Source organism: Delphinapterus leucas, chromosome 6, assembly GCF_059928025.1.
Source record: "Delphinapterus leucas isolate spDelLeu-1000000601 "Yukka" chromosome 6, BTC_Dleu_Yukka2, whole genome shotgun sequence".
NCBI lineage: Eukaryota > Metazoa > Chordata > Mammalia > Artiodactyla > Monodontidae > Delphinapterus > Delphinapterus leucas.
The window spans coordinates 124474171-124498674 of record NC_143134.1 but is presented as its reverse complement, the minus strand read 5'-3'; the positions used below and the strand labels follow the sequence as shown (position 1 = coordinate 124498674).

General features: G+C 52.7%; 1 protein-coding gene and 1 pseudogene across 2 annotated transcripts; both read right to left on the bottom strand.

Moving 5' to 3' along the window:
- Nucleotides 1-1556: 1556 nt before the first annotated feature.
- LOC111176936 (kinetochore-associated protein DSN1 homolog pseudogene) lies at nucleotides 1557-17421 on the bottom strand (annotated as a pseudogene).
- Nucleotides 17422-19210: 1789 nt separating this feature from the next.
- On the bottom strand, nucleotides 19211-23160 carry TOR4A (torsin family 4 member A). Of its 2 annotated transcripts, none has more exons than XM_022578064.3 (2): nucleotides 22756-23160; nucleotides 19211-20632 (listed from the first exon to the last, which is right to left on the bottom strand). In XM_022578064.3, the coding sequence occupies exons 1-2, from the start codon at nucleotides 23076-23078 to the stop codon at nucleotides 19345-19347; spliced, it is 1611 nt and encodes a 536-aa protein (XP_022433772.2). In that variant the 5' UTR covers nucleotides 23079-23160; the 3' UTR covers nucleotides 19211-19344. The 2 variants fall into 2 exon arrangements, with proteins under 2 accessions (XP_022433772.2, XP_022433773.1); XM_022578065.2 differs by lacking the exon at nucleotides 22756-23160 and adding an exon at nucleotides 21364-22030.
- Between the last annotated feature and the right edge of the window lie 1344 nt (nucleotides 23161-24504).

Genomic DNA, 24504 nt, shown 5'->3' with positions numbered 1-24504 from the left:
GCGCGTGCTGCCCCCCTCCCGGAGGCGGCGCCCGAAGACCCCGGGCCTCGGCGAGACGGGGGAGGGGCGGAGGCGGCCCGAGCTGGACACGGGGACCCTGACCGCCGCCCACCCGGCGTCCTAGGGGCGACGAGGGGTGAGGACGAGGGCCCCCGAAACATGGCTCTCGGAGCCCGGGACGCCCCCCTCCCCGCCTTGGGCGGGACTCCCACGAACGGGCACGGCGAGCAGCGCCCGATGGCAGGGTTCGGACCCGGGCGAGGACGCCAGCCCAGAACCGCGCGGTGCGGGCTGTGCTGCCACCCTGCGGATGCAGCGAGCACTGCGCCCTGGGGCCCGGGGGCCCGGGCGGCGAGACCCCCCGCCCGCCCTTCGCTGAGCGCAGGCGCCCGCACCCCCCACCCCCGCCGCCGCCTGCTGCGGACCCCGGCCTACTGGTGGCGCCGCCCCGCACCACCCTCGCGTGCCTGGAGCCCGCGACCTCGTCTCCTGAAAGGTGGCCGGGGCCCTTGGGGGGTCGGCCGCGGGGCGCCGGGGCCGCGGCGCGACGGGTTGGGGTTAGGGAGCCGAAGGCCTTTCGGATGGGGGCGCTCGGGCCCAGCTGGGGCCGAGAAACTGGGTCCGCTTCACGCGGTGGCCGTCCCGTGCGAGGCGGGGCGAAGGTGCGCGCTGCGCAGAGGAAAGCGCCGGAAAGGCTGAGAGCAAGTCAGGTGGGCCCAGGCCTCACTCGGGCGACCACGGGAGAGAACGTCCAGCAGAGCCTGGTCGGTCTAGGCTACAGTGACAGCACCGGCAATCTGTGGGGCTTGGGGGAGGGGGCAGGGCCAGAACTGGGGTCACCTTGCGGAAGGGCGGCCACAGAGGCCCGCTGCCCGGCAGGAGGGCCCTGGAGCAGGGTGGGCGTGTCCCTGGAAGGGGCAGCTGTGTTGAACCTGTTGAGTGACATTAAACATGCACAACGTAGGAGCCGTGAGCTGAGTTTTATTCCGGATCTTACCGAGGACTGTAGCCTGGGAGACAGCTTCTCAGTAGCTCTGAGGGGCTGCTCTGAAGAGGTGGGGGAGCGGCCAGGATCTGTGTGGTCTGGGCCAGGGGGTGTGTGCAGTCAAGCACACATCTCGGTAGAAGGTAACTGCTAGTCACGGGGAAGGGGTATTTCCATGAATGATTTTAGCCCTTTTTTTCTGTGTATGGAAAGAGGCAGGAATCCGGGTTCATTAACATTTTTCCTGGAATCTATCTAACTCTCTAAGGGGCCTGTTTTTCCAAAGCACAGAGAGCCTCATCCCGTCTTTCCCCCGAACCCCTTTCAGGGTGCACTGTCGGTCGGCGACTGCAGTGGCCAATGACTTAAGGTCTTTGTAGAGCTGGCCAGTGGGCCACATTCTTGGTTTTACAACCCATAGTGGCTCCTGGCTTCTGCAGGCCCCGGAAGTAGAACCAAACCAGGGCCTGGGGAAGTGACCCCATCACGGTCCTCATGGAGCGATTGGCCGTGGTGCAGTATTCTCCCATTTGGTCAAAAGGGGAAGGGAGGACATTTCAGGGCCCTGGAGTCACAAAGAGTGGATGGTCAGCAGGACACGGGATGTGTCACAGCCCTGTGGACATGGCCGCCACGTGAGTCACTTCAAGACACAGACCACGTCTGTCAGAACCATCAGGGCCAGCAGTGGGGTGCTTCCAGATCACCCCACAGAGCCTGGAGCCTCAGCAGAGGGTGGCGGGCAAGGCTCTGATGGTCAGGTGAGGCTGGCATTGGAATTGCAGAGTCTGCCAGCAGTCTCCCCACCCCATCCCCCATTCCACAGGAAGTGTCTGTGTTGGGCATAAGCAAGGAAAGGACTTCTCTCTGTCTGAACTCTTGCCCGGCTCAGAGGTGGGGCCTGGATACCAGGTTTACCCCCAGTACGTGTCCCCCCGGTGGATAAAATCCACCTCTGCCTCCTCGTTGGTACCCTATGGACAAGAACCCCCAAGGGAGCCCAACCCAAATTGTCCCATAAACTTTCCAGAGACATATGACAATATACAGAACAGTAGCCTGTAAACAAGATGGAATGTATTTCTCATCACTGAAGTTAGAACAGGTGGTCCAGGGCTGGTGTGTGGCATTAGGATACAGGCTTTCTGTTGGGTGGACCTTTCATTCACATGGCTCAAAATGGCACCCCATGTCCAGCCATCAAGTCTACATTCCAGCCAACAGTGAGGAGGAAGAGGTGAACTAGGGCCTGGGCCCCCTCCTTCCAGGACACTTCCTAGAAGTCTGTTTTTGCCAAATCTACTCACATCCCATTGGCTGAAACATAGCCACATGCCCAACCTCATTGCAAGGGAGGCTGGGAAATGTAGTCTTTATTCAGTGATGTGCCCAGCTTAAAATGGGGCCATAGACGAAGAAGAGCTGCAGATTTGGGAGTGGTCTGTCCCTGCCCAGGTGACGGCAGCATCCAGGCCGTGTGGTCAGGCAGAGTTGTCTGTGTCTTATGCTCTGCCTTGTTTTCCGTGACGGGAATACACTCTACACTCTAACGCTAGAGGTTTGTGCTGAAGAACTTTCTAAGGATTAAAACTGTCCAGCAATGGACTGAAAAGAATGAAAAGCGGAAGCACTCCTGGGTGCTTGTTTGCGCTGAGATTCACACCTCCCAGGCCTGACCGATTATACGTGCACAGCCCCACGAGAAGCACGAGGGGGGAGCACAGCCCGTCTGTGTAGGCATGGGTCCAGCAGACATGCTGCTGTACCCTAGGAGCCCCAGAGCCATTCTCCATGGGAAACGATGCTGCAGGTTAGGTGAACAAGGCCCTGCCGTGTGGCCGTCAGGAAACGGAGGGCCCAGGAAGCACTTGGGACATCCCTGCTCCCTGCACGAGGCGAGAGCAGGACTCGGTACAGAGGAGAGCCAGCCTTTGCCCCTCTGCTCCCCGTTCCCTGTTCTCCAACCTCCCTCTCCCTTATCTCGGAGCAAAGTAATAAGTAACCCAGGACTTGGAATTCTCAAGGTTATTTTGTCAATAAAGTTCTCCTTCTCAGGTGTCCCAAGATGTCTTTTGGGGCATGGCTTCTTTTCGTTTTAATCAAGGTCGAAAGAAAATCATTAGGTTTATCATTCATATTCCTAAAAATCAACTTTACTGCAGTATAATTTATATACAATAAAATGCAGCCATTTAGAGTGCGATGAGTACGGACTGGTGTGTATGCCCACAGAACCTACACCATAACCAAAGCGTACAACATTTCCATCAGCCCCCAAAGTTCTTCCACACCCCGACTCAGCTGGCTCCTCTCGCCCCCCAGTCCCGGGTCACCGCCGACCACTTCTATCGCCACAGGTCATAGGATTATCTATAAAAGGACTGGTGTGGTTTGTACTTCCTGGCTTTCTGGCCCTCAGTGCCAGACTCACCCATGTTGTTGCAGTAACTTTGTGGGGGAGGGGTAGGTCTCTTTTTTTCTGTTTTTTTTTTTTTCCCCACTAGAAAAATCTGGCTGGTACCACACAAAACACAAGATAGCTTCCACTGGTAGTTTTTCAGTCGACAGAATTATCCTCAGTAAATGTGCTGGCAGCACACGGCACCTCAGAGAGCCCAGGGGAAGGGGAGCACAGGCCCACCCCTTACCTTTCCAAAACACTCCATTCCCTTCTCCTGGGCACTGATCCTTAAGGACTGGGACTCTGACCCCAGAGTGTCTTTAGAAAATCATCTTACCAAATTAACGTTTAGAAAATGAAACTTTAGGGACTTCCCTGGTGGTGCAGTGGTTAAGAATCCGCCTGCCAATGCAGGGGACCGGGTTCGAGCCCTGGTCCGGGAAGATCCCACATGCCGTGGAGCAACTAAGCCCATGCGCCACAACTACTGAGCCTGCGCTCTAGAGCCCGCAAGCCACAACTACTGATCCTGCGTGCCACAACTACTGAAGCCCATGCGCCACAACTACTGAAGCCCGTGTGCCTAGAGCCTGTGCTCCGCAACAAGAGAAGCCACTGCAGTGAGAAGCCCGCACACCGCAACGAAGACTAGCCCCTGCTCGCCGCAACTAGAGAAAGCCCATGTGCAGCAACGAAGACACAACGCAGCCAAAAATAAATAAATAAATTTATAGGAAAAGAAAAAATAGAGTTTCCACATAACGTAGCATATGTATTACTCTTTTCCAAGCTTAGGTGTACGCCCAAGAGATATTAAAACATACATCCAGGGACTTCCCTGGTGGTCCAGTGCAAGGGGCCTGGGTTCTATCCCTGGTCGGGGAACTAGATCCCACATGCAGGCCACAACTAAGAGCCTGCATACCGCAACTAAAGATTCCTCATGCCACAACTTAACATGCTGCAACGAAGATCCCACGTGCTGCAACTAAGACCCAGCACAGCCAAACTAAATAAATAGATATTTTAAAAAAATACATCCACACAAAAAACTGCATGCAGGGACTTCCCTGGCGGTCCAGTGGTTAAGACTTCACCTTCCACCGGAGGGGGCATGGGTTCCATCCCTGGTCAGGGAACTAAGATCCTGCATGCTGCACAGTGCGGCCAAAAAACAAAAAAGTGGCTTCCAAATTTCATAGCAACATTATTCATAATAGCCAGAAAGTAGTAACAACCCAAATGTCCATCAGCTGACGGAGATATAAACAAAATATGGGATATATATGCAATAGAATATTATTCAGCCATAAAAAGGAATGAAATACCGATATTACTTGAAAATTAACCTTGAATATATTATGTTAAGTAAAAGCTGCCGGACACAAAGGGACAAATATTGTATATGATCCAGTTAGGAGCTGCCTAGGGCTGGGGGTGGGCTTGGTAAGAATAATGGGCAAGCACAGGGTTTCCTTCTGATGTGACAGAAATGTTCTAAAATTAGATTATAGAGATGTTTGCACAACTTTGTGAATGTACTAAACCCACTGAATTGTGCCCACTGTACGGTAAGTGAATTGTATCTCAATTTTTGAAAGCTCTTTAAAATAAAAATAGGTTTTTATAACTATGTAGTTATATCTGCAATTTGTAATGCAGATTTTAACAAGCACAGAGAAGAGCTAAAAAGGGCACTTGAGGCTTCCCTGGTGGCGCAGTCGTTGAGAGTCTGCCTGCCGATGCAGGGGACATGGGTTCGTGCCCCGGTCCGGGAAGATCCCACATGCCACGGAGCGGCTGGGCCCGTGAGCCATGGCCGCTGAGCCTGCGCGTCCGGAGCCTGTGCTCCGCAACAGGAGAGGCCACAACGGTGAGAGGCCCGCGTACCGCAAAAACAAACAAACAAAAGAAAGGCACTTGGTCCCTTCCTGCCATGGGTCTGGGACTCAGAATGTCACCTTGGAACTAAAAGCTACAGCACACAGTGGACATCAGGACACGGAGCATATGGCGTTTCCACAGTCTGGACATCTTGTGGAGTGACGCATATACCCCAGTGATGCAAAACTCTTCCAGCTGGAACCACCTTTGAGACACACTGGAACGTTAGTCCCATAACTTTACAACTTGAAATGCCCGAATGTGTCATCAGACTCGTCCTGAGTGACTTTGGATTATTTCAAAACCTGCAAAACGTCTTCACAGGAGGATGACTTCTGACCATGAAGGATATTCAGAAGAATGGTTCACTGGTTCTGAGGTTAATTCCGAAAAAAGTTCCAAGCATCTTGTACATTCCTGGGAAAAGTGTTCCTACAACGTTCTGTCAACTACAAATTGGCGCTCGCCATTGTCACTTGCCAGCTGCCTCTACAAGGAGTAACTCACGTGCGGCTGCAGCTGCTAACTGGCAACACCCCCTGAAGAGCTGAACTGAGGCACTCTGGGCTCTGGGTAACACTGGCAGAACAGGTCTTCCGATAGATGGATATTTTCAGGAGACAAGTTTATGAGCCCAGTTCTTGTATCTCCTCGTATCTAGACAAGCACTCAAATCCTTCATGGCGACGTCTGCTCCTCATGACTGGCAGTGACATGCACGAGACGAGCAGAAACCTTCTACAAAAAATATGTGCTTGATTGCATGTACCCCCCCTTCACCCAAATCACATCTATACTGACCTTCCTCCCTGCCTCTGTGGAGCAGTTTCTCAGAGCGATCTGGGATGCTGTCTCCCGGGTTGCAGCCCTCATTTTGCCCCAAATAAAACTCAAATCGCAACTCTCACGTTGTGCATTTTTTTAAGTCGACAGTTCCCATCACTTCTAGAAAAAACTTAAGGAACCCTATAGCCACCCAGTCACCTCCACAGGCGAGAGAGTGGAGAATACCAGCTCAGACGCCAGGCAGTCCCCAGGCGCTGGGAAGTCTGCCATTCCTCTCCTCTTGAGCATCTTGTGGCAGGAAAGCTGCAAAAGGTGACTGACAAGACCCAGAGCAACATGTGGTGGGCGGGGCTTGCAGCTGAAGCTCCGGAAGTTTGAGGCCGGCGAGGGACCTGGCTGTTGGTGGCGTCTCTTCCCAAACTGTACTGACCCCTACTGGAAGCACTGAGAACTTTTGCCCATGAAGGCCTGAAGCTGCCCCACTGATAATTGCAGTTCTTCTATAACCATTGCCATACAATCTAAGACCTTCCTCTGGTTCTGTAATCTTTTATGGTAGTCAGGATTTGTGTGAAGAACTTCACACTGGGAAGATCGAGATATGTCATAGGTTCCACTTCAATCTCCGTCATTTTGCCTTCGATTGATTCTTGTACCGTGTAATAAGATGCATCCATTCTCATAGTGCAGCAAGAGCTGGCCCCAAGTCTGGCATTCTACGGAAAACTTTGCTGTGCAATCCTTCATCTCAGCCGCTGGTGTTTCCAGAGGCAAGTCTGAGGCTTCTCCTTTGGATCTTCAGAATATTTTTGTAGACTTCCATCACTTTCTACTGGCTGCAAACATTTCAACTCTTCAGGAAGAGAAGGTGCTTAGGTTCTAAAACTTTCAAGACTGAAAATAATGGGGTTTTGTAATAAAGAATTGCAAGACAAAAAATAACCAAATGGAAAAATCTGGAGTTAAAAAGCACAACAGGGCTTCCCTGGTGGTGCAGTGGTTAAGAATCCGCCCACCAATTCAGGGCACACAGGTTCGATCCCTGGTCCGGGAAGATCCCACATGCCACGGAGCAACTAAGCCTGCGCGCCACAACTATTGAGCCTGCGCTCAGAGCCCGCGAGCCACAACTACTGAAGCCTGCACACCTAGAGCCTGTGCTCCGCAACAAGAGAAGCCACCGTGATGAGATGCCCGTGCACTGCAACGTAGTCGTCCCTGCTCGCCACAACTAGAGAAAGCCCGCGCGCAGCAACGAAGACCCAACGCAGCCAAAAATAAAATAAAGAAATAAATTTATATTTAAAAAAGCTCAACAAATGAAATTAAAAATCCACAAGATTCTGGTCCTAGAGCAACTGGACATCCACATGCAAAAAAATTAATCTGGGGGAGTGGGATGAATTGGGAGATTGCGACTGACATATATACACTACTATGTATAAAATAGATAACTAATGAGAACCTACTGTATAACGCAGGGAAGTCTACTCAATGCTCTGTGGTAACCTAAATGGGAAGGAAATCTAAAAATCTAAAAAAGAGGGGATACATTTATATGTATGACTGATTCACTTTGTTGTACAGCAAGAAACTAACACAGCATTATAAAGCAACTATACACCGTGCCCCGGTCTGGGAAGATCCCACATGCCGCGGAGCCTAGTTAGCCCCTACAGTCTCGTAAACTGATTCTAGAAACAATTTCCTTAAAATATATCTCCCACTGATTTTTTTTCCTCTGGTCGAACCCTAACTGACACAGGGGTCAAAGCAAAAGTTAATGAGGAAACGATAGTCTTTTCAAAACATGCTGCTGGGACACTTGGATATTGACGTGTAAAAAGATTAATTTAGACCTTCATGTCACAGCATGTACAAAAATTAGTACAAAAATGGTTCATAGACCTGAATGTAACAGCTAAAAACATAAAACCATTTAGAATAACACATAGAATAGGACTTCCCTGGTGGTGCAGTGCTTAAGAATCTGCCTGCCAATGCCACGGACACAGGTTCGAGCCCTGGTCTGGGAAGGTCCCACATGCCGCGGAGCAATTAAGCCAGTGCGCCACAACTACTGAGTCCGTGCTCTGGAGCCTGCAAGCCACAACTACTGAGCCTGGGTACCACAACTACTGAGATCTCGCTCTAGAGCCTGCGAGCCACACTACTGAGCCGCGCGCCTAGAGCCCGTGCTCCACAACAAGAGCAGCCACCGCAGTGAGAAGCCCGTGCACCGCAACGAAGAGTAGACCCCGCTCACCGCAACCAGAGAAACCCCACGCACAGCAACAAAGACCCAATGCAGCCAAAGATAAATAAATAAATAGATTTATTTTTTAAAAAACTTAGAAAAACCTTTACGACCCCGGATTAAGCAGAGTTCTTAGATACAACATCAAAGGCATGATCCATTCCAGAAAAAAGAAATTTGACTTCATAAAAATTAAAAACTAAAAAAAAAACACAACATTTTGCACTTCAAAAGACTTTTTTTTTTTTTGCGGTACGCGGGCCTCTCACCGTTGTGGCCTGTCTCGTTGCGGAGCACAGGCTCCGGACGCGCAGGCTCAGTGGCCATGGCTCACGGGCCCAGCCGCTCCGCAGTACGTGGGATCCTCCCGGACCGGGGCACGAACCCGTGTCCCCTGCATCGGCAGGCGGACTCTCTACTACTGCGCCACCAGGGAAGCCCCAAAAGACATGTTTAAGGGAATTATACTCACTATCTTATAATCACCCACAATGGAAGAGAATGTAAAAAAAGAATACACACACACACATATATAATTGAATCACTTTTTTGTACATCTGAAACTAACGTAACATTGTAAATCAACTATATTTCAATAAAAATATTTAAAAAACAAGAAATACATTTTAAAATTATGAACATTAAAAACAACCTACAGGCTGGGAGAAAATATATATTTGCATATCATATATCTGATAAAACACTTATAGCCCAAACATATAAAGATCAACTCAATAATAAGACAAACAACCCGAATAATAGAAATGACTGATAAGCACATGGAAAAATGCCCAGCACCGTGAGTTATTAGGGAAATGCAAAGTAAAACCACACATTAGTATCGCTGTAATAAAACGACTGTTAGTAACAGGTTTTGGCAGAGATGTGCGGAAGCTGTGACCCTCATCGCTGCTGGTGGAATGAAGAATGGTGCCGCCACTTTGGAAAACAGTTCGGCAGATTCTTTAAAAATTAAACAAAAAAAAAATCTTTTTGTATGACTCAACAATTCCACTCCTTGTTATTGATTCAGGATAAATAAAAACACATGTCCATACAAAGAAATTTTTGGCAAATGTTCCTTGCACCATTTATGCGTAAGAGCAAAAAAATGGAAACAATCCAAATGTCCACTGACTGGTGAATGAGTAAACGAAATGTCTTTGATCCATTTAATGGAAAACTATTTAGCAATAGAAAGAAAGACACCAACTGCCGATATGTCCTAGGGCATGGCATGGGTGAGCCTCAAAAACGTGCTAAGTGAAAGAAGTCAGATGCGAAAAGCTACAAAAGATTCCATTTGTATGAAATGCTTTTTTATTTTTTTAAGTTATTTTTTTTGATGTGGACCATTTTTAAAGTCTTTATTGAATTTGTTACAATATTGCTTCTGTTTTATGGGTTTTTTTTGATTTTTGGCTGCGAGGCATGTGGGTTCTTAGCTCCCCAACCAGGGATCAAACCCTTAATCCTTGCATTGGAAGACGCAGTCTTGACCTCTGGACCTCCAGGGAAGTCCCCTGAAATGCTTTTTTAAAAAGGCAAACCTATAGAGGCAGAAAGAGGATTAGTGGTTGTCTGAGAAACGGGTAGGAACAGGGATTCATGGAAAACGAGCAGGATGGATTTTTCTGGATGATGGAAATATTCTAAACCTGAATTATGGTGATATTTGCACAGTTCTGCAAATTTACTAAAAATCAATAAATTAGCGGGACTTCCCTGGTGGTACAGTGGTTAAGAATCCGCCTGCCAAAGCAGGGGACACGGGTTTGAGCCCTGGTCCAGGAAGATCCCACATGCCGCGGAGCAACTAAGCCCGTGCGCCACAACTACTGAAGCCCTCCGGCCTAGAGTCCGTGCTCTGCAACAAGAGAAAGCCACTGCAATGAGAAGCCTGCGCACCGCAAGGAAGAGTAGTCCCCGTTCAAGGCAAATAGAGAAAGCCCGCGCACAGCAATGAAGACCCAACCCAGCCATAAATAAATAAATAAATAAAAATTAAAAAATAAAAAATAGAAATAAATTGTCCACTTAAAACGAGTATATTTTGTGGTATGGAAGTGATACCTCAATCAAGCTCTTTTTAAAAAAAATAAACAAGAAAGCTACAACATAAAAAACAAACTAAACCAGACTGGTTAGGGTTATAAATTTAGGTGGTTGAAGTATGATGAATACAAGGTGGTAGGGACTTCCCTGGTGGTCCACTGGTTAAGACTCCGTGCTCCCAATGCAGGGGGACTGAGTTCGATCCCTGCTCAGGGAACTAGATCCCACATGCCGCAACTAAAAATCCTGCATGCCACAATGAAGATCCCGAGTACCACAACAAAGACCCAGTGCAACCAAACAAATAAATATTAAAAACAAAAAACACCAAGGTGGTAATTTTCTTGAATTTTGGGTGGTTATCGCGTGGGGCAGGGGAGAGGCACCAGGGAGGGGTGGGGGTGGGAGCCAGTGAGTAGAGGGGAGGCTAGGGGGCTCCTAGGAGACTGACCACGTCCTGTTTCTTGACCTGGATGGTGAGCACATGAGTGCTTGCTTTACAGTAAAACTTTTTTATTTCTGTATTTATTTATATATATATATTTATATATATCATATATATTATATATATTATTTATATATATTATATATATATATATTTTTTATTTATATATATATTTTTGCCACACCACATGGCTTGCAGGATCTTATTTCCCCTACCAGGGATTGAACCTGAGCCACGGCAGTGAAAACACCGAGTCCGCTGGACTGCCAGGGAATTCCCATAAAACTTTAAATATATATTTTGCTTTATGCATGTTTCTTGACATATGTTATATTACACAATAGTAACCCTTTACAATACCAACCAAAAAATGTATTGTTTCTGGGAATAAATCTAACAAAAACGAGGAAGACCTGTCTACAGCAAGTTACAAACTTTACTGAAAAGCACTAAATCAGCCCTGAATAAGTGTGTGGCAGGGCAAAGGGATCATTATTCCCCAAATTGATTTGTAGAGTCAATGCAAATCTGATCAAATCCTAAAAGGTTTTTCAAAGAATTTCACAAAATCAAATTAAAAACAAGCCCAAGAAGAGCCACGTGACTCTTCAAGAATAATGATATCCTGCTAGCTGTTATGGCTTCTGCAGACTTATAAAGCCGTAACTATCAGGACAGCATGATCTTGGCCCAGGGAAAACAAACTGATCCACAAAAGGCAATAGAGAGCCCAGAACAGTCCACAGGCACATACACAACCTGGAACACTGATTATAGAGCATCTGAAGGAACTAGTTCATAAATAAATCAATAAAATAAAATATCAAAATCAATATAAATGAAATACAATAATAATATCTCATATGCAGGGTTGAAACAAAGGGACAGAGTTAAAGTACTTGGACAAGAATGGTCCTTAGGTTGGAGAGGGCTAAATGGGAGCCCATGTGATGGAAAGTCCCTTCACTGCTCCAGTGAGGGTATAAGATGTGTTAGATTAGGTGTTCGTGGTATAACTGCCAACCAATTAAGGAGAAAAATGGAACACTGGGCATTGGAGGGTACCAGTACAAAAAGAAGTGAGAAATAAGAAAAAAGAAGCATAGAAAAAACTGGACAACTAAAAGGCACAAAATAAAGTCACAAGAAGAAGTTTAAGTTGTGGAATTAATTATAGAACCCTCAGTTAAAGTTGGAGTCAGGACGGGCCTGTAGGGAGCTCTCTCCACGAATATGCACGTCAATTACCCCAAACAGGAAGAGATTTCCGCCTACATCTTGGACAGGAAGGTGCCTCTACTTACCATCAGTCAGGAGGAAGGAAACTTCCCTCCACCCAAGACAGCCCAGCCAATCAGAGACTGCAGGGGCCCAGTCAATGGGAAGACTCCATTGAATCCCAGTTCCTCCAATGGAATCTTTGGTTATCACAGCCCCTCCCTACTCCTCCTTTTCCCTATAAAAGCAAGTTCCCCCTCCTTGTTCTCTGGATTTGGCTTTTTTGTCTGCCATAGTTTCCACATCCCAAATTGCAATTCCTCTGCTATTCCTGAATAAGCTTGCTTTTGCTGGTAAAATAACTGGCTACCATTTACTAAAGTTGATATATTTATATGGTGTCAGAAGTGGGATCTGAAGGAGGCGAACCCCAAGAGATGACAGGCCCTGGAATGAAGCGAGGTACCCACACTGTGAGCCCTTCATGCTCATCACTTCCCTGAGTCTCTTCTTGTAGTCCAAACTGCTTCTTTGCGTTTTGAGTTCTCTGGCTTTTTTCGGGATCTGGAAAGGCTTTGTCCTTTCAGGGGAGAGGTTTCATCCTTTCTGGTTCAAGGTTTCGCCCTTGGTGAATACTCAATTGTCTTCTGGAGTGTGCAAGAGTGAGGGGGATCGAGCTAACTGGAATCGAATAATTTGCTTTATTCCTTTTGGAATCTGGGCTAGGACTCCAGCAACTTTCTTGGGTTTCCAGGAGAACTTAAGGAAAAGGGATCCTGGTCATCTATGCGCTCTGAGGGCAGCCCTCCCTCAGGGACTCTGAAAGGTTCATGTTTGAAAGCTATGGACCCTGACATGCTCATTTCTTTTTCCCCTGACATGCTCATTTTTAACTAAGTGGGCTGAACCAACTAAAAGTAATCCAGAATTATCATGGCCATTACAGGGAACTTTCAATCTTCCCAAACTTGTTTTTCTTAAGATTAAATTGGAGAACTGTGGTTCTAAAATTTTATTTTATTTAATTTATTATTTTTTAAATTAATTTATTTACTTTTGGCTGTGTTGGGTCTTCGTTGCTGCGTGGGCTTTCTCTAGTTACGGCGAGGGGGGCTACTCTTCCTTGCGGTGTGCAGGCTTCTCATTGCAGTGGCTTCTCTTGTTGCAGAGCATGGGCTCTAGGCGCACGGGCTTCAGCAGTTGTGGCATGCAGGCTCAGTAGTTGTGGCGCATGGGCTTAGTTGCTCCGTGGCATGTGCGATCTTCCCAGACCAGGGATCAAACCCGTGTCCCCTGCATTGGCAGGCGGATTTTTAACCACTTTGCCACCAGGGAAGTCCCATGTGGTTCTAAAATTAAATAAGAAGAATGGGATATTTATTTTCCTTGGTACCTGGAAGCTTGAAAATGTGCACCGAAGTCTAAAATTGCCTCTTTGCAAGATACCATTTCTAAATTGGCCAAAACAACTAAAAAACTTGAAAAGAACAAAACAGTTTCTGAAGCCTTGTGTTCCTTGAGTTCCCCTCCCCTAACTTCTTTGTCTCTGGCACCATCTTGTGTGTCTTCTCCGCCCCCTTTGTCTCAGACTCCGCCCCCTTTGTTTCTTCCTCTCCCCTCCCCTGTGAAAACCTGCCCCTTTAAAATCAGACCCTCAGGGGGACTTCTCTGGCGGTCCAGTGGTTGAGGCTTCACCTTCCAATGCAGGGGGTGCAGGTTCAATATGTGGGCAGGTAGCTAAGATCCCACATGCCTCGAGACCAAAAAACCAAAACATAAAACAGAAGCAGTATTGTAACAAATTCAATAAAGACTTCAAAAGTGGTTCACATCAAAAAAAAAACTTTAATAAAAAATAAATAAAAATAAAATAAAATTGAACCCTGTTAGGGTCCAAATGCTTAACCCCTAATTATAGTTTTTAAGTTAACTGGAGCAGGACTCCCCTGGTGGCACAGTGGCTAAGAATCCGCCTGTCAGTGCAGGGGACACAGGTTTGAGCCCTGGTCAGGGAAGATCCCACCTGCCACGGAGCAACTAAGCCCATGCGCCACAACTACTGAAGCCCGTGTGCCTAGAGCCCGTGCTCCGCAACGAGAAGCCACCACAATGAGAAGCCTGTGCACTGCAACGAAGACCCAATGCATCCAAAAATAAATAAATTGAAATAAATAAATTTATAAAAAAATAAAAATCAGTAGTGTACTTAGGTAAAACTAAAACAATTTTCTTTCATTTACTAAGAGGACAAGGTTTTCTTGGAATATTGGTCTGCTTCTCGTGGGAGATTATGAATTTTTCTTTACCATTTTTTAAAGTAAACTGCTTAGAAAGCAAAGATTTGTGTTTTAACAAAATTATTTCCTGTGCTTACATTGTCTTATTCAGGACTTTCATTACTAAAGAAAACTGAGTCTTCTCAATATTTTTTATTTATTTATTTTTGGCTGCATTGGGTCTTCGTCGCTGCACGCGGGCTTTCTCTAGTTGCGGCAAGTGGGGACTACTCTTCGTTGTGGTGCGCTGGCTTCTCATTGCAGTGGCTTCTCTTGTCGCGGAGCATGGGCTCTAGGCTCACGGGCTTCAGTAGTTGTGGCTCGCAGGGTCTAGAGCGCAGGCTCAGTAGTTGTGGCTCACGGGCTCTAGAGCGCAGGCTCAGTAGTTATGGTGCACGGGCTTAGTTGCTCTGCGTCATGTGGGATCTTCCCGGACCAGAGCTCAAAGCCGTGTCCCCTGGATTGGCAGGCGTATTCTTAACCACTGCGCCACCAGGGAAGTCCTCTTCTCAATATTAAAAGAGCTAAAAAAATTTAAAAATAAATAAATAAATAAAAGAGCTAAGTTTTGCTTACAACTATGTAACCTCTTGTATTTGCCTTTGAAATCTTTTATTGTTACTTTGGTCAGACAGAAAATTAAGTATCATTTCATAATGATCTGTGGTCCTGTTTGGTCAAATGTCCAAAACCTTTTGTTACTTTTGACAAACTTACCCCAAATCATGTTATAAATGAAGTCTTGCTGACCTTACACTAACTGGGCTCTTCCAGAGGGCCCCTGGAGAATCTCAAAGGATTTGTCTCTCACCTGGTAAAATGCTGAACTATTCAGGCTTATTTGATGAGCTAGATTACATGGGAAGCTTGTAATAGGCTCCTAAATAAGAAGGAATACAGAACCTTTTAACCTTATAGTTGTATAGGTACATATTAACATGTGCTCAAAATCATATGAAATTGCTAAATTCTGAGATGTCCTGATATAATGTTATTGGTCATGATTTTTGTTTTGTTTCTGTTTTTTGGGTCTTTTTGGTCATGCTGCACGGCTTGCAGGATCTTAGTTACCCGGGCCCCAGCAGCGGAAGCGCCAAGCCCTAACCACCGGACCACCAGGGAATTTCCAACCGCTCACCATTTTAAACATATGTCAAAAAGATAAGCTGATCCCCTTGCCACTCCCATTATAATGAATTCTCATCAGATTTTTAATAATGGGCATTTTCAAGTCTTTCTGTCATTATAGTTACTGCATTACTCTGATGCTTCTCCAAATGTGTTCCTCTTTAAAGAGATTCACGGAAAGGACTCTGACGGGTACTCTGAAACAGTTTTCTTTCTTATAACTCTAAGATCATACGACTGAACTGTGTAAGAATTTCTAAAACTCTAATGGAAAACCAATTGCTTTAATGTTTTGCTTTCCAGACATAACGGATCCCCTTTTCTCCTCTCCTTTAAGCTGTCTATAACTTAAAACAATTTGGTAAAGTGTACCTTGGCATCAAAGGTTGAAGCATTTACATTTTCTCCCTACCTGGTCCCTCAAGAGTTCTGAAACTCTCATTAAGTATCTTTGTTTTTCATGACAGTGGACGTATGTGCACACGTTCAATGGAGTCTGTTGTCCCTGAACAGGACACCCAAAGCACGTGGTTGCTGCTTCTTTGATCCGAGCTGAGAAAGGGAGAAATACTTCTGCATTGTAAAGGCCTCATTGCTTCTACTGAAAATAACCAGTTGGGCAATTCCCTGGCGGTCCAGTGGTTAGGACTCCGTGCTCTCACTGCCGAGAGCCCAGGTTCGATCCCTGGTGGGGGAACTAAGATCGTGCAAGCCACATGGTGTGGTCAAAAAAAAAAAAGAAGTTTAAGAAAATAGTTAGGATTAACATATACACACTACTATACATAAAATAGACAACCAACTCAATATTTTATAATAACCTATAAGGGAAAAGAATCTGAAAAAGAACATATATGTGTGTGTGTGTGTAACGAATCACTTTGCTGTCCACCTGAAACTAACATAACATTGTATATCAACTATACTTCAATTAAATTTTAAAAAACTAAGAAAGAAAATCACCAAGCTCTGGCAGAGCACTCCTTTTGCAGCGCACTCCCGGAAGACCAAGACCCCGAATGTCACAGCCCACAGCCTGGAGATTCTGGGTACTGGAAAAGGCACCTCCAAAAGGATCCTCTCCAGCCTCGCCGGCAGGGCCCCATCAAATCCTGTTGACTAACGCTTGTGCCACCGAACTCCAGAGAGGGGACTCCTGGGTTCAGTGTCACATGTAAAGGAGGCACCAAATCCCAACTGGACCTGTACACTCTCTGGCAACCTGAAGATAATGTCCATTAGGACCCGGAGCAGAGGACATCTGAGGCCAACAGCTTTCCCAAAACGTCTGGACCAGGCCTATATACCTTTACTTCAATACGGTCCCTCACCCTGTTCCTCCCTCCCTTCTATGGAAGGACAACACCCTCATTCGTATCTCCCCGTCCCTGAAGAAAGGGGGAAGCCTCTCTGATTGCTCGATTTGCCATTGGAATCCTCAGCTGGCCCAGCATAGCAATGGCCTCTTGGTTCAGCCTATAAGTAATTTCACTGGGGTTCCAGATGCTGCTGTCTGTCCAAATTGTTCTGCAGGCCCATTTTATAGAGTTAGGGAGCTAAGCCCACCTAAATGTATTCCTTGCTTCAATTTGACCCAACCCTGGCATAGGAAAACAAGATCTTTTGAACATCTGCATGAAAGTTCAACGGAGCTGGCAATGCAAGTTGAGTCATCTGTAAACTTGCTGACATATCCATACATCTAGGTAACTTCCCGTTGTGTAACAACAAAATTTCCGAGCCTTGGCTAAGTAATGCCAGTGCCTCTGCACTAATGAAGGAACCCATAGATTCCATCACTCGTGTGGAGGCTTTATGTGCGCCCCTTGGTTTCACCTTCATATGTGGAAGTTTGGGGGATGGCCTTTATGCTTGGGCAGCCCATTGTCTTGATGGCTGGAGAACACAGGACGGTGTGCCCTGCTGTATTCACTGTCCTGTTCTCCTGACGTACCTGAACAGAAGCCTCACGTTGATCCGTCCCATTAAACCTCTATAACTGCCTTAAGCAAGAAATTCCAGCAGGCGTAAGAGATTCTGCCTTTACCTCTGCAGGGAGAGCTTTCCTCCCACCGACGGGAATGAGCACCAATGGACATATGATGAGGAATCGCTCCCCGACACTAGGAGAGTTATAGCCACTCCGGAGCCAAAGCAGCCTCAGCTCAGTGATGGCCACTTAACTCGTCAGCCGAGGTGGTGTCAGGTAACCATGGGCCTGCGATTACCTGCTTGCTGAGCAAGGGGGCGTCTGCAGCAGCAAACCCCTCTTGCTGCAAGTGGGTAAATGCCCCTGGGGAAGCAGAGACCCAATGCCATAAAACTAAAGAGCAAGCGCATTGGCTAGAGCAACGTCACCGGACAACCCGCTGTCTCTTCGGTGTATTCAGCTGGATACCTGCAGGTCTGGCTCCTGGTTTAGAAGCATCGTGCAAACTGGTCATCCCTCGCAGCCCCCAGGGAGCCCTGGAGCTGGGAGGAATCCAGCCTTTCCCGGCAGGACGTGCCCCCTCCCCACCCTTCCCATCGGCGCCCAGGGGCTGCGTGCCAGCTTGGCAGGTCAGTCGCTTCCCTGTGCCGGAACAGGCTCCTCTCCCTGACAAACCTCAGCCCATCCAGGTCTGCAGCCGACCACCATGACCACCACGAAAAGAATGGATGGCGGCGAGGCGGCTGTGACCATGCGGGACCCCCAGGGATGGGGCGTCTGACAGGGTCTCTAGAGACACCAGCCCCCGTGGTCCTGGAGGTTCTGGGAGGGCAGGGGTCGGGCTGAGCTCGGCGGTGGGGGCCTAGAGCTCCTGGCACAGTCCACACTGGCGGGGCCTCCACCCTGACCAGCCCTCCCCTCGGCCCCTAGCTGTGCTCCTGTCCCTCCCACCTCCCAGGCCGCGCCCTCCTCCCGGGTGGGTGGGGCCGTGCTGACCCGCGCGCCCACCACGAGACAGCACTGAAACTGCCTCGCCCCCCTTGGGAGCCCAGCCCAGGAGGGGCCCCAAGGCTCACCCGCCCCAGGCAGCCGGCGCGGTTCCTGCAGTCCCGCTCGGGGAGACACGAGCCTGCGGAGCCAGGGCTGCGGAGAAGCCAGGATGGCAAGCGTGAGGCCCCAGCCCAGGCCTGGGAAGCAGTGGACCTCTGAGGTCTGAGGGATCCCTACTCAGAGGCCTCCCCCGAGTTCAGCACCCTGGAGCAGGTTGGTGGGCAGCGCAGGGGGATCCAGGAAGTCAGGGCCCCCGACTTGGACCCACCTCCTGCTGCTGTCACCCTGAGAGAGCCCCCTTTCTGGACCACTTAGGGGATATTCCACTGGACCAGTTCATTGGGTGGAGCCCCCCACCCAGCCCTTTGCCTCCCAGGGAGCTCCTGGGCCCAAGAGGCCATGAGAAGTCCAGGCAGACCCACGGGATTCTGGCAGTGGTGAAGCATCCGGAACTTTAGGCCCCCGGGGTGAGCAGGTGTGTGTGTGGGAATGTGTGTTCGGCTGCTGCGGGCACCCGAAAGACTGCTGGTCACATGCGACTTTGCAGGGGACCAGCTGTGTGTCCCTGGGGGTCTGCTCACGCTCTCTGCCGTCATCTATCCTCTGTCCCACGGAGACAGACCTACCCACTCCCGGGGAGCCAGCCCTGTGGGACATACTGGCGCTGAAGAATGCAGGCTGGATTAAGGACCCAGCAGGTGGCAGACTGGGGCTCTGAGGGAGGTTGGAATTGGCCGAGGAGCTCAGAGCTGACCCAGCCCCACCGGTCCCCCCAGGTCCCAGTGTGAACCGGCGGAGGGCCATGGACAGATTTATTCGAGGCTTAGAGGCCTGGGGCAAATCCACAGGGTCCCCTCCCTCCAACTGCCCCTGTCAAACCAACGTCCCGTCGTGCCAGTGGGCGTCCACTGCGTCCGGTGGCACCTGCGCTACAAGAGGTTCACCGTGGCCACCACCTGCTTGCAGCCAGTGACGGCGAACTCGCGGCCAGCCACGCGGTAGTAACTCAGCTGCGCGGCCAGGAGCTCGGCGCGGGCCTGCTCCGGGAAGAAGCCCTCCCCGGCCATCTCGTCCCGAAAGCAGTTGACCACGTCCCCCTTGTCCAGCAGCAGGAAGGGCACGATAGTCGCGACCTGCCACAGCGGGTGCTCGCGGACCAGGAGCGCCCTCAGGCTGGCGCGCAGCTCCTCCTCGGCCTGTGCCGCCACCGCCGCGGCCCCGGCCCCGTGGGCGCCGTCTGCGCGCAGGGCCAGCGCGCGGGACGCGTTCTGCAGCACGAAGCGCGTGACCTCCGCGCCGCCATTGCCGCTGAGGAGCACGTAGATGGCATTGTGGAAGTGGTGCGAGCGCTGCGGCTGCAGGAAGCCGTGCAGCTCGTCCAGCAGCGCCGGCGGCAGGAGCTCCACGTCGTCCAGAACCAGGAGCGGGGTCTTCTCCTCCGCCTCGGCCCGCGCCACGACGTCGGCCACGCGCCGCGCCAGCTCCTGGCGGCAGTCCTCCGCGGCGCGCGGCTCGGGGCAGTGGTGCCGCACGTGGTACTGCAGCACGAGCGCGCCGTCCTCAAGCACCGCGCGGAAGTGGCGCGCCAGCAGGCGGCCCACATGGCTCTTGCCCACGCCGCTGGGCCCGTGCAGCGCCAGGAGCAGCGGGCGGCTGTGCACGTGCGTGGCCAGGTAGTCCCGCAGCAGCGCCACGATGCGCTCCACGGCCGCCGGCTGGCCGAACACGGCACGCTGCAGCGCCTTCTCCAGCCCGTCAAGGTCATAGCGCTGCGAGTTATCGTCCAGGTTCTCGATGGCGTTGAGCACCTGGAAGCCCACGATGGCCACGAGCAACAACAGGCAACGCTGCGCGCGGCTCCGGCGCTCCACGCGCGGCCGGTACTTGCGCGACGTCTCGGGGTAGAGCACCACGCGGCGGCGCCGGCGCTTCTTTCGCGGCGGCCTCGAGGACAGCTCCGCCGGGCCGTCGAAGGTGAAGAACTGAGGCTGCTCCGGGTGCGCGCGCGGCGCCCGGGGCTCGGAGTCCGGCCTCACGGCCGTAGGCGGGAGGCACCGCTTGCGCAGGAGGCGCACGCAGCGGCGCAGGCGGACCACGGCGCGCACGGGCGCGATCACGCTCGGGCCGGGGGCGACGTGGTCCGCTGCCGCGGGCTCCGGAGTGGGCTGGCCGCGGTCCATGGCGCAGGGGCGGCGCTTGGCATGCAGGTCACCCTCCCTGCAACAGGAAGACGGGGAGGGTCTCCAGACTTCCGCCCGGCCGACTGGGACCCTCCCCCGAGATCTCAGCCCCACCCACCCCCGCGAGGCCCCCCGGAGTGCGGCCCGCTGCCCCGAGGCCAGGGCCTGGCACGGGCCTCGCCCCTCTGACCAGGAAGCGGCTCCCCGCCGAGCCCCAATGCAAATCTCTCGGATCCTCGCATAAACAGCCTCCGGCCTTGAGGAAGTGGCTGCGGGGGGGGTGGGGGCGGGGGCGCATTTTATCGGGCGGCCGCCGCCCGGGCTTCTTCCTGGAGGAGGAGTCGGAGTCGGTGCCAACCTGCCGCCAATTAGGGGTGGAGCAGGGTCAAGGCCGGACCCCGCCCCTGACGCAGCTCGACTGCCGGGCGCCGGGGGCCCTCCGGTCCCTAGAGGGGGGCGTGGGAAGCAGAGGCCCAAGCATCCCCAGAGTTCAGAGATGCCCCTCCCCCACGAACACTTGGTGGTAGGGGGGGCGGTCTGGCCGTTACTTCTGCTTTCCAGAATGGGCCCCTGTCCCCAAGCTGAGCCCAGGCCTCCCAGCATCGCTCTAGTGGGCACACTAATGGAGTTGGGGGCAGGGAGCCCCCTAGAGGCGGGTGGGGGTGGGGTGAAAAGAGAGACAGAAAGACAAGACCCGGAGAAGGAGAGATGAAGCCACTGAGACAGCTGGAGAAAGGTGGGGTGGATGCCCCCGGCCCTCCCCGGTACCTGCAGCTGCGTCAGCTCAGGCTCTCGCTGGCCCGCCCCCAGCCCCCCAGGGCGGGCCCCCAGCCCACGCCAGAGGCTGGGGCCTGCGACGCAGGAAGCTGAATGTGCTGGCTTCCTGGCGGGGGTCGGGGTGGGGTCAGGGGCCTCACTGGGTCAGCTCAGGCTCAGAGGGGCAGCGACACCTCCTCCGGAGCGGAGGAAGCTCTGGGGAGGTTTCCGCTTCTTTGCAAAGGAAGTGAGTCAGGGGTGTGGCGCGGACGGGACTCAGGCTGGACGGAGGCACCAGAGGGGGAGGCCTGGCTGACTCGCCCAGGTACCCCGGCCGGTTGGTCACCTACCTTAAAGCCGTCCCAGCCCTCCTGACTCAGCCCAGGCCTAGGACACCCGGTGAGGCCGAGGGCAATGCCTCCCCTGGGGTCCCACGTGCCTTTGCTCCTCAGCCTGCCCTCCACAGGACCCCCACCTCCCCAGGGACATCTGCGCCTGACCACCCCCCGCCCCCCGCAGGGCCCACAGCGAGGGGGATAGGCGTGTCCAGGCTGCCGGTTAGCAGAGGCGGAGCGGGCGGGCAGGGTCCTCCCCCAGCTGGGGTCCTCCAACCCTCTCCCCTCTTCACCCCGCCCAAGCCCAATCTGGGTGCTCACAGAGTAGGGCTCGTTTCCTTTTCCTCCCCCTCTTCCACCAGGTCCCGGGCTCCACAGCGCTCCCCCCCTCCGCCTCCCCCTTTATCTTCCCCTGTACCCCGGCCTAGAGCACCCCCTCAGGACAGGGCAGGAAGTTCTAGAATGGGAGAAAAAACCCCACACATGACTGAGGGCCCTGGTCGGAAGGCAAATTTAGAAAGAACTTGGGCCCAGAGTTGGCAGATGGAGACTCTGGGCCCTTCCCCGCCACCAGCTTCAAGTGGCCCTGCCCCCACCCCCGTTCCCATCTCTGTGGAGACTGGCCTATCTGGATGACCCTCCCCTCTGGAGCGGGTCTGCTAACCAGTAATGCCCCCAGACCAGTCCTGGCCCCGAGCTCAACTGTGTCCTGCGGGCGCTGGCAGTCCTGAGCCCCCCATCCTCCAGCCTCCCTGTCCCTCATCCTCCACACTTCTGCCCACACGGGTCCCTCTGCCGAGCGTGCCATCCCTCCCCACTTCCTAGCTTCCCTCCACCTCCCTGTCCAACCTGCATCAGGGAGAAGTCACTCATGGGCTTGGGGGTTCCCGTCCTCCCCAGAATATGGGGCTCCTGCCTGTCCACGTGTGTCCGATGCCCTCTGGCAGGATCACTGAGAAACCACTGCTTCTCCGCTTCCTCCTCTCCAGCTGCGGGCCTGGCTCCCTGAGACCCGCTGCCCCTCTCTGTGCTGGGCCAGGTGCTTAGGGACCCCTCGGGCCTCACCCACCATGTGGCCCCTGCCCAGGCCTTCCTGGAACCAGGACGGAAGGATATCTGTCCAGGTCTCTGCTGGTGCCCCACGGCCCCGGTATGAGGGTGGGGTCCTTTGGCGTCTTCAGGCTTTCTACAGTCTCCCAGCTTCTTCTGACACAGAACCCCAGGGGGCCCTGACAGGCAGACGCAGGAACAGGTGCCCAGGGGTGGGGGCGGGGCGCTGGCTGGCGGCTGCTTCCGCCAGATGCTGGTCCCAAACCTGCTGGGCTCCAGAGCCCCAGCACTGGGTGAGGTGGGGGCCTGGACGTGGGGTGTGGCAGGAGTCAAGAAAGTCATGCCTCAGAGGGCCTGCCCCCAGCGGGGTCAAGGGTGAGCCTGAGCCCTGCACTAAGGCCCGCCTCCTCTGTACTTTCTCCCCCATCTCCAGGGGTGAAGGGGGCCCCACCTGTCCCTACCCTTCAGGACCGAGCCCACCACACCCGTATGATGCCCTCCCACCCCTCCCTCCAGCCCGTGCCCTGTCCAGCCCTGTCCCCAGCCCCGAATTCAGGTCCACAACTTCAACCTGGTCTCTGCAGACCCCTCACCTCGCTGCCCACCCACGACCCCTCCACCAGCCCAGTGTGGGCTCAGGTTCCCAAACTGCTGGCCTGGAGGTGGGCAGGGCCCGCACCACACACATGCTCCCTCCTCCCCGAATTCCCGTGTGGACGCTCCCTTCCTCTGACCAGACCTCCCACCCCCCAGCCTCCCCGCAGCCCTGCCCGGTCCAGCCTCAGGATTCCCGCCTCCCTCGCAGCCCCAGAGGGTCCCTGAGCTCAGCTGCCCCCTCCCACCGGCCCACCTGGGGCTCTCCATCGCTGCAGCCCTCACCCCCACCCCGTCCGTCCTTGCAGCTCACGCCCTCCCCTGACGAGCCCCACCCACCGGGGGCCTCTGGTCCCCGGTCCCTTCGTCCGGGCTGGAGGAGCTTGGCCTCGCCGACTGGTCTCTGTCCCCCTTGACCGTGAGCCTCAGGGGGGTCACGCGGGCCCCGTGCGGGCACTTGCTCCTCCCCCGGCCCAGCTCCTTCCTCATCCTCGCCTCGGGCCCCACCTCTGCCCCATCCTGCCTCCCAGCCCAGGACCCCCTGGGTCCCAGAGGAAAAGCGGCAGCTGGAAGGTGGTCCTCGCCTCCTCCCTGGGAACGCGCCTGCTCCCGCGGGGCCCACCTGGTCCTGGCGCTGCCCCCTACCCCACTCAGTGACACCCCAGCCGTCCCCCGAAGCCCCATCCACTTTTCATCCCTTGTCACTCCCATCAGCGCACGAACACCGGGCTCCTCCCGACTGCTGACGCCCACACCCCCGGGTCTTTGCTTTCCTCAGTCACCATCTCTACCAATGCCTCCCCGACACCTGCAGAGCCGCACCTGTCAAGGTCACAGTGACCTCCACACAGCCTGCCCCTCGGCAACCTGTCAGCACTGGTGATGGGCACTGAGGCCCACCCAGGGCTGACCGTGTCGAGTCTTTTGGCCCCGAGTGCAGCCAGGCCCAGGCCTCACCATCCACAGTTGCTGTCCCGGACGGGGCTGGGCATCCAAGCTGTGCCCACGGAGAAAGGCGCCAGGAAAGTGCTGGCCAGCCTGCACTGCAACCAACCCTGGGCGCTCACAGAAACAGCTCGTCTGCTGGATTTACCAAAACGCCTTTTATTTACAAAAGTGAAAGTCTCACTATGAACAGCAGCAGACCCTCACCTGGCCGAGGACGCTGCTCGGA